At 59.1% G+C, this 9837-nt stretch overlaps 1 protein-coding gene across 1 annotated transcript; it reads right to left on the bottom strand.

The window, feature by feature from the left end:
• Positions 1–6715: 6715 nt before the first annotated feature.
• KCNF1 (potassium voltage-gated channel modifier subfamily F member 1) lies at positions 6716–9062 on the bottom strand. The gene has a single exon (XM_021669025.2). It carries the CDS (start codon positions 8511–8513, stop codon positions 7029–7031), a length of 1485 nt encoding a protein of 494 aa, XP_021524700.1. The 5' UTR covers positions 8514–9062; the 3' UTR covers positions 6716–7028.
• Between the last annotated feature and the right edge of the window lie 775 nt (positions 9063–9837).

The following is a 9837-nucleotide window of genomic DNA, read 5'->3' as shown; positions in this document are numbered from 1 at the left end:
GCCAGAAGATACCCCTGTGACCCGAACACAAACCTGTCACCCTGGGACTCACACCACATCTCAAGTCACTGTCCCACAAAGGGCAGCCCCAAGGTGTCAGGAGGCACCATAGGGAGGGACGTGTCCCCCAAGCAGGGCGCACACCCTGGCCCAGCCCTGTGCTGCAGGGCAGTGGGAAGCCTGGACAAGCTGCTTAGGCGCTCAAGCCTTAGGTGTCTGGGAAATGTGCAAAGCTGGACACAGAGTCAGTTACTGAGAGAGGCCAGCTCTCGGCCTGTCCCTCTGCCGCCTCTGCCTGTGCTCTGAGCAGCCAGCTTGGGAGGATCTTTGGGGCCTCCTCTCCCCCACGTTCTATGCCCATCTGGTTCCAGGACCAGAAGGTGCCTGGTGCTTCCAGGGATGGGAAGTAGAGCTGTCTACGGCCCCTGCCTTGCTGGCTGTGAAGCAGGTTTTTGGGGAAGGTGATCAGCTACAAAGGGAGGCAGCATGCAGTAGTCCTCCTCCTTCCACTCAGAGGGCAGGAAATCTGTTCATACACACACTCATGCACATGTGCACACGCACACACACGGAAGCACATGCACACACTCATGCACGCGCACACACATGCATACACTCACACGCACACACGTGCCCTTAAGGTCTTGCACGTGCATGGCGTGCCCCCAGCTTTATGAGAAGCAGAGGATCCCTCAGTCTAGCTGTGAACTTCAGGCCATTAAAAGAAGCTCCCACCAAGGTCTGACACTAACAGGAGACTGTGTGCAAAGCACTTGGTGCTGTCAAGCCCCGGCTCTGTTCTGATGCTTGCCACACCATGCACGGGTGACAGGAAGCTGTTCCTGGGGCAGTCTTTCTATCTCCTTTCTCAACGCTCACCTCTGACTTGGTTGGCCTGGGTGGATGGAGTAGGAACAGAGCGGGAAAGTGATGTGGTGACAGGATCAGGAGGCTGGTTCCAGCACGTGACTCCCGATGGTCACTTGACCTCCGGAGATGCCTTCCTTGCTGTGGCGTGAGGTGGGTGGGCCGTAGGATCTCCACAGCCCAGATTCTGCCCCACTAAGACAGGCCCCTCCCTAGGCTGTGTGGGGGGCAGTGTCGCCTCTGAGAAAGGGAGTGCAGGGGCAGTGTTCTGGCAGGTGGAGGACTGGGAGAAGGGCGACAGACAGGGAGAACAGGAAACACCTGTGCACAGCAGGGAGCGTTCAGTGTGAGGGAGGGCTGACGGCGTGGAGTGGGAGATGGCGCTGGAGAGGCGTTGGAGCCATGGAGGGCCTTGCCAGCAGGCTCAGCAGCCTGCACGTGGCCCTGTGGCCCAGGAGACTGAAGGGAGGACAGGGAGGAATCTGGCTGGCACCTCCCACCCACTCGGGAGCAAGGTGCGAGTGCAAGCCATGAGGCTCCCCACGGCTCCAGTTCACCTGGAACCAGGCTGCCGGAGAGTCTCCATGGGGCCTCCCTTGGGGCTGGTGCTCCAAGGCCAGGTCAGATCCATTCTGCGGAATCCAGCAATGGGACCACAACCAACAAAGCCCCTGGCTTCCAGTGACAGCTTCGCTAACAGATGCACCAGCAGAAGCCCAGCCTGGTTATATGAATATGTGCAACTCTCCCAAGTCTGGGCTGCCACCATTGCAAGCACCGGCCCCATCTTCCCAGCCAAGCCCTTGACAACAGGCATAATATTCTGTTTGGGGAGAGATTTGTGGCTGCCAGCAGGCGCCCTGGCAGGGCCAGTCTTTCCTTCACCTGCGATCTAGCTTTGTGCCGGGGAGGTGACCTAGAAGCTAAGCTCTAGTGCAGGGTCGGCAGCGGTGGGCTCCAGCCTCGCTCCTTTGGGACAGACACTGGCCCTGCAGGGCAGCAGGCACTGGGCCCTCTTAGCAAGCAGAGAGGGAGGCAGGGGGCTGCGCAGTCCCTTGGGCCCCAGCTGGAGTCCCTCTCTGACCTGCACTGACCTCTTTTTAGCTGTGTGACCATAGGCAATTTCCCGAGACTCGACCTCACAGGTGTCACCTGAAGCCAAAGATGTTTCTGGCCAGTTGCTGGGAGTGTGGAATGTAATCATGATTACGGCAGCCCTGGCTGATAGCGATAGCCTCAAAAACGAAAATGACTAAGCACAGAGCTTCCCAATCCTTGTTTTGTTTTTTTCCTTTTGGAAACTGACATCCTCTCTGTAGCTACATTTTGGGCTGCTCCAAGTGAGAAAAGCATTTAGGGGGAACTTCCACCTCTGGTTACAGGGTTCGGTGAGATCCCCTTTCAAGTCAGCTGGGAATGTGCCCTCTGGAGGAGCACAGAGCTGTCTCCACACAGGCAGACAGGTGGGAGGCCCCTGGAAATGTCCCAGGCCCTCTTCTCCCCGGGAGGTGACAGGAGGCTCTGAGACATTTAATTATCCTCCCTTGGGGGGAAGAGGGCTGGGCCTGGAGCCTGTGGGAGGGCATGCAGCCCCTTTACAGAAGGAGAGGGAGACAGGGGCCACTGCCTCTCAAGCGTTCCCCACACTGGCCCATCCTCCTGCCTGTATCTCACCATTGGGTCAATGAACCCCCTTCCTGTAACCCCAGGCAATTGCTGGTATCTTACCTGCCCCAACCAGGTTTCATCAGGGAATGTGTGAGAAGTAATTCTAGGTCTTGCCATTTTCACAGATATTTTTTCCAGTGTCCCTTGTTTTACGTGGTCCCTCCAGAGCCCAGATGGGGGGCTTTAGGCTCGACCCTCCTACAATTGCCGAGATGGATCTTGAACTCCGAATGGCCCAAGCATCTGGCTCGAGGAAATGGGTTTGCCTTCTTTTTCTTTCCTTAAAAAAATACAGCCACCAGAACCAACACGTAGTTCATGAAGTGGTGCCTTCCAGAGAGATCAGATGATGGCATCCTTCCCTTATTAGGAAGCTTGGGTCAGACCTTAAGTGGGGCCTGTCGGGCGCTGAGTTCTGATGGCAGCAGGGAGAGGTGCACGATCTGGCTCCAGATAAATGTCAGCTGGAGGCTCTGGGCTCGGCTACTAGCTCTGCCGCCCACGGGCAGCAAGGCCATCCGCCTGCTGCTTCTGCCTTCTGGGCCTCAGTCTCCCCCTCTGTAAAACTGCGGATTCCTAGCTCACTGCATGGAGTTATTTTGAGGCTAAAATGAGATTGTTTGTGAAAGTGTCTACCACATGTCCTCTCATTAGAAGTCAGGAATTAATTTGTTTTTACACACACACACACGTCTTGCACTCACACTTCTCTATTTGTGAAATGGGATGCATGGAGTGCTCCCAACTTTACGAGAGTCAGAGTGGGGTAGGACCTCACCAGTGTGTGGCGTCCAGGCCTCACTCAGCCGTACACACTCGGAGCCACCTTATCCCCGTCTACACAGCGGGGCCTGGTACCCGATGATGCCTTGCTTTTCTCTTAACTTGCACCTTCTGCAACTCCAAGAAACACATCTGCCTCTCACTCGATAGCCATTATTAGCAGGTTACAAGAAGCTTGTGAGAGTCACCCAAACCAGGGAAGAGCGTGTGAGGCAACGGCCCCAGGGCGGGGAGATTTTATAAGACTGTGGGATGGGAGGTCAAGACAGGAGGGAGAGAAGCCAGTGGCCTAAGCACGAGCTGGGACTGCAGAGAGCTGGCTGCAGGGAACCTGGAATTGAGGGTCTCCGAGGGAAACAGAGCAGGGAGCTGTGAGCCCTGGGACGCAGTGAGGAAGGAAGGTCGTTTAACTATGACGCCTGGACCTGCGCTGTGGTTTAAGAGCCGGCCTCACTCCCTCTGAAGCGGGTTCCACAAGCCTGTGTCTTGGCACCCACGCTGTTCCTGGTATGTGGGATGCTTTCTACTCCCTCTTCCGGGAGAGCTCCTACTCATTCTTCAAGGCCTGACTTAGACGTCATTTTTCTATGGGGGATGGAAAATAAATAGTCCACATTTGTCTTGTGGACACTGAAATTTCAATTTTCTGTACTTTTCATGTGTCACAAAATGTTATTCTTCCTTTGAATGTTTTCAGCCATGTAAATACATAAAAGCCATTCTTAATTCATGACCAAAGCAGGTAGCAGACCGGATTGGCCCACAGCCAGTCTGCCAACACCCCCTCTGCCCTCTTGCGTTCAAAGCGGGGCCCACGCCCAGGAGCCTCCGCCTCATCTGAGAGCTTGTTGGAAATGCAGATTCCAGGGACCCACCCAGACTCTCAGATTCAAATCTACATTTTAACAAGGTCTCTGGATGGCTCATGTGCACTTTAAACTTTAAAAACTATGGTCACATCACTGTACTCTGGCCTGGGTGACACAGTGAGACCCTATCTGAAAAAAAAGTCCCGCCTGGGTGTCACCCCCAGAGATTCGAATTTAACAGGTGTGGGGTACAGCCTTGACATGGGACTTCTGAAAGCTCCCCAAGTGCTTCTAATGTACTGCAGAGTTCCAGAACCTGTGCCAGAGAGATTCCCCAAGGAAAGAAGACTGCTCCTCCTCCTAGATCCCGAAGTCCCCATGTCACTCCTGCATGACACAATGTGTCACTGTAGAGGGATTATTTGTTACACTCTGAGCTCCTCTGGGATCAAGAGCCCATCTCATCCTAATTTATGAAGGTCTCGGACAAGCCACCTACCACCTCTGGGACTGGGTCTCCTTCTCTTCCAACGCATGGCTTTGTAGCCATAAATCTGCTCCTCACTGACTGCCTCCCCACTCCGCCCCCCGAGCCCCAGGTGAGCGCGGAGAAGACGGCCTCCAGAGCCAGGTCACCCTGCCCTCTCCCGCACTCCCTGAGCTGCTCCTGCTTCTGTGACGCCCTCAGGCCAACACAGGCTCTGGGGAAAAGGGGGACAAAAAGAGGCAACCCCCACATCCAGCAAACCCACTGAGCCTGGGGAATGCACAGACTACACACTCCGCAACCCTCCCCTCTCTCCCCGCTGGAGAGCACGCAGCCCTCTCCTCCCTGCACTGGGTTCCCGCTGCCCTACCCCCTGCCTCCTGCCTCCTGCCTCCTCTGCCTTTTGGCCCTGACCCAGCATTTTCCTGGAGAAACTTGTGAGGGAGGGGTGCCCGGCGCTGACTCAGAGCCACACAAGAGTCTTGCCTGGGAAGGCCTCTGTTCAGGAGAGGGCTGGGGGACACAGGACAGCCCCTTTCAGGCCAGGGCTGACAGGCCTGCCCCACCCGGCCACGCAGCCCAGGCCAGGCCCCTCTCTACCTGGGGCACTCTCATCACTTGCAACTCTGAAGCCGAGCCCCGCACTCCACAGGCCCTAACTCTCTCCCAAGACCTCCCACTCCAAGCCCCGACAACATGGCAGCCTCCCACCCTCTAGAGTCCCCAGCACAGGGCATCCACAGCCTAAGACTTCCAAATCCTGGAAGGTCGGACCTAGATGGAGCCTCAGGAGGTCATCCCTTATTATACACATAGGGAAACCTGGGCCCAGAGGAGGGGAAAAATTGGCCTGGGATGGTGGCAGACTGGGGACCACCACTTTCCTCTCCCCCATCTAGTCCCATCGCCTCCCCCAGCGCAGGGCTCCTCCCTCTGCCCCTTAGCAGAGGAAGGACAGAGCTCTGGGGTCCAGGGAAGATGGAAACCTGAAGCAAGGGGTCTGCCGGGGCCAACTCTTAGCCTTTGACTAAGGACAGTGTGACAATGCCCTGCCCCGTCCTTCCCCCACCTACATGCCCAGCCCAGATCAGTGGAGGCCAGAGTGAGCAACTGTGCAACCCACCTTCCTCCCAGCAGAGTAGCAGAAACAGTTATTATTTATTGAGCACTTACTAAATGCCAGGTGCCATGCTAAAAGCCACGATTCCCTGCAGTACTTACTAAATATTATATCCTCATTTAGCAAATGATCAGAATGAGGGTCAGAGAGTTGAATCAGTCTACAGTCACAAAGCTGGTAAGGGAGTGGTGGAGGAGAGATCTTAGAGAAAAATGCTGAAGTTGAAAGGCTTCTCAGAGCTCCCCCTCACTGCCTGGGCTTCAAACCCAGATCTGTCTGATCTGTTCCCCCCGGGGCTCTCAGACAAGACGCAGTGAGACACCCTGCGGGGTCGGGGGGTCCACATTCAGGTTCATCCATTCAGCAGGTGTCTCAAAGGTATCAGGGCTAGAAGGAAAGATGGGCTGGAAGGCAGGCACCCCCATACCAAGGAAGATCAGCACCTCTCCTGGTCCAAAGACGCTCCTGTCATGAGCCCAGGCAGGTGCCTCTGTCCCAAGACCACCTGGTGTCAGAGAGAATAGATGGGCTTTGGGATCATCAGACCTGGGATAGTTCCCTGTTCTGTGTGACCTTGGGCCTCAGTTTCCTCATCTGTAAAATGGAGATACCTAGCTAGTAGGGTCGTTGGAAGGAATAGAAAGAGGTTGTGAAAAGGGCCCCATGCAAGTGATAACTAAATGCTGAGCAGGCTGCTGAGCGTGCACTGTGGACCTTCCCCCATCCTGGGCCTGCTCGGGGAGCAAGCTTTACCCCAGAAGGAAGCAGCAGGCAAGCGTGGCCTGCACAGAGCCTCCTGGAATGTGGCAAGGCTCCTTGGCGCCGAACCTGACTATGAGCCCTTCTTTAATTAGTTCTCAACTAAAAATAGCTCCCCCACCCCCCGGCCTGCACACCTACCTCCTGGCTTGGCACTGGGTTGTGCCTGCGCTACTCTTGGGGGTGACAGCCAGCCTGTGACAGAACCTACAACACGGAGTTTGCACAGAGCAGGAGGCTTTATTGAGGGAGATACAGAAGCGGGTGCGGGCTCCCGCGCCAGCCAGGCCACAGCCTCCACTCGCCCCACACTGCCCTGTGGCTCCTGCACGCCTCTCCCTCCCCGGCTCCTGGACAGCAGGCAACACAGAGGAGTCTTACCCAGCCTTGGCAGAGGTGCCGGGAAGGCCTTCAGAGTCTTTCCAGGGGAGGGTTGGGGGACACAGGACAGCCCTTCTGTGCTGTCAGTGACATGCCTGCCACACCCATCCATCTGTCCACCGCCCGGTCCATCTCTGCCTGGGGGGCCCTCCTGTCACTTGCAACTCTGGAGCCGGGTCCTATGGTGCTTCTCCTCGGTCAGCAGGGGGATGAAGGTGTCGCTGTGGGAGAGCTTCAGCCGGCTGCTGCAGCTCGGCGCCTCCTTCCCCGCAGGCTCTGGAGGGAGGTTGTCCAGGTCACTACGGGAGCCCCCAGTCTTGCCCTCGCCCCCGCTGCTGGAGTTGAGCTCCATCAGCTCCAGCTCGTGCTTGGCTGCCGTCTCCAGGACGCGCTGCTTGTTGTAGTACCTGACAAAGTTGTTGATGATGGGGTGGATGGGCAGGGCGATGGCGATGACCCCACACAAGAAGCTGATGGCCGCGTTGAGCTTGCCCAGCGTCGTCTTGGGGTAGATGTCGCCGTAGCCGACGGTGGTCATGGTGATGATGGCCCACCAGAAGGACTGGGGGATGCTCTTAAACAGGGTCTCTGGGTGGCTCTGCTCCATGGTGTAGCCCAGGGCAGAGAAGACGAAGATGCCCACTGCCAGGTACATGAGCAGTAGCCCCAGTTCCTTGAAGCTGCGCTTGAGGGCGTAGGTGAGGGTCTGCAGGCCCGAGGAGTGGCGGGCCAGCTTGAAGATGCGCGCGATGCGCATGATCCGCAGCGCCTGCACGGCCTGCTGCACATTGGTCAGCTCCATCATGCGGGCACCCAGGTGCGTGAGCGTGAGGCTCACGTAGAAGGGGAGGATGGCCAGCACGTCCACGATGTTCATGAAGGACAGCGCGAAGTGCAGCTTGTTGGGCGACGAGAAGAGGCGCAGCAGGTACTCCAGGGTGAACCAGCCGATGCACGCCGTCTCCACGTTCTCCAGCGTCGGGTGCTCCACGCGGTTGCCCTCGGCGTCCAGCACCTGCAGCTCGGGGATGGTGCCCATGCACATGACCACCGACGAGACGAGAATGAGCAGGAAGGAGAGCACGGCCACCACCCGCGCCGGGCACGACGACTCAGGCTTCTCCAGGAACTTCCAGACGCACTTCTGGCAGCGGCGCCAGCGGCCCTCGGCCGCGTCCACGCCCAGGTCGTCCAGGATGAGCTGCACGCGGCGCGCAATCTCCTCCAGCTCCTCGCGCTTCTCGCTCAGGTGGCTCTTACAGCAGTCGTCCAAGAACTTGAGGTCCACCTTCCAGAAGTCCATCTCGTTCTTGAAGCAGATGGGGCAGATGCCCTTCTTCATGTGGACCTCCCCGAAGTAGTACACCTCGATGACACACTTGAAGGCGTCCGGGTCCCTGTCAAAGTAGAACTCGCGCTTGCCGGGGTCGTAGTCGTCGCACAGGGAGAAGATTGTATCGTAGCCCCCCGCCAAGCAGTTGATGAGCTCCGCCAGCCGGGTCTCGGGGTACTGGCTGAGGAGGTCCCCGTACAGCACCTGCCGCACGCCCCCCACGTTGACGACTATCTCGATGTCGTCGCCGGCCGCGGAGCCCTGGCTGTCCGGCTCCGGGAGGCTGCGCTCTCCGGACCCGTCCATCCTCCCCGCGCGCACCCTCGCAGCCGCGGCCCCGCGCCCCCTGCCGCCGCCGCCGCCGCTTCCGGGGGTCCGGCGGGTGCCACCCGTGCGCGGATCTCGGGGAGAGCCCGGCCGGCGCCCGCCTGCGGGGAAGGGCGGTCACAGCGGGCAGCTGCCGGCGGGGGCGCGCCGCGGGGGAGGCATGCACCCGGCGAGGGGGCTCCGGGCGGGCATCCGGGCGCTGGGGCGCGCCCGCGGGGGCTTCGGCGGCCGCCGGCCTCGCCCGGAGCACTCACCCCGGCTGGCGGGCGGCGCGCTCCGCCGCTTCAGCCCGGCCTCCTGCAGGCGCGGGGTCTCCTCGTGGGCGGCGGGCACCGTCCTCCGCCCCGGGGCGCGCAAGCAGCCGCCGCAGGTCCCGGAGCTGGCGGACCAACGCCGTCCGCTAGGTGCTCGAGGTGCGCGGAGAGCGAACTTGGGCTGGCTTTGCGCGAGCCGTTTCTAAACACAATAGGAATTCCAGCCTGACGTCAGGAGCTTTTCAAACTGTACCCTCTTCTGGTGAAATTCTGCAAGGCACGCGCGGCAGCTGCAGGGGCCGGGTTAACCCTTGGGCAGACGGGCACAGCTGCCGAGCCCGCTGCCGCCACCGCGGACCGCCCGCCCCTCCCCGGGCGCAGCGGGTCACCAAGGGGCCGCGACAGGGCTGGAAGCGGCAGGCGTTCCCTCTCGCTGCTGTTTGGAGAGGATGGGTGGGGAGAGAATGCTGCCGCCTGTTGCTGGGCAGGAAAATGTGCTCCAGGAAGCCCCTTGGAAGGCGACTCCGAGGTCCAGGTCCCTCCTCCGGTCTTAGACCCGCGCCGGCCTTTTCTTTTCGGAGGAAAATCCTGCCTGGTCCTTGAAGGGTTTCCTACCCGACCCTAACAATGTCGCGCTGTGTTGGTGTTACTGCTCCCCTTCCCCGCAAAGCTGTACGAGGAGGACATCCAGTCCAGCCTCCCGTAGAAGGGAAGGGACTTGGCCAAGGTCACGCGGCGGAATGGGAGCAGAGCTCAGCTTGACCGCCTCCGGACCCCAAGCTTTCTGGCTGCCCCAGCCGGGGGATGCCTGCGGTTCAGCAGATTTCAATTCTGCCTTGAAGTCCCTGCTGTCTGCCACCTCCGATCTCTCTGCAGCCCCACACCAAGGCCACTAGCTTCCAGAGCCCTCGGTCCCCGTGGCTCCTGCTTCCCCGTTTCTCACCCCTCGACCAAGGCCTGTCTCTTCCTGCACAGTGTCCCCCACACCTTCCTCTCTTCCAGCCTTTGCAGCCACAGCTGTCCTTCTGACCTCACTCATCTGAGCACGA

The sequence above is a fragment of the Aotus nancymaae genome, unplaced genomic scaffold (genome assembly GCF_030222135.1).
Source record: "Aotus nancymaae isolate 86718 unplaced genomic scaffold, 86718_ANA_hifiasm-v0.15.2.pri h1tg000057l, whole genome shotgun sequence".
NCBI classification, from domain to species: Eukaryota; Metazoa; Chordata; class Mammalia; order Primates; family Aotidae; genus Aotus; species Aotus nancymaae.
The sequence above is the reverse complement of the archived record's forward strand: the minus strand, read 5'-3'. Positions and strand labels throughout refer to the sequence as shown.

Bases quoted from the DNA above. Each gene is read 5' to 3' on its own strand.
- KCNF1 (XM_021669025.2), bottom strand. From the start codon at position 8,513: ATGGACGGGTCCGGAGAGCGCAGCCTCCCGGAGCCGGACAGCCAGGGC.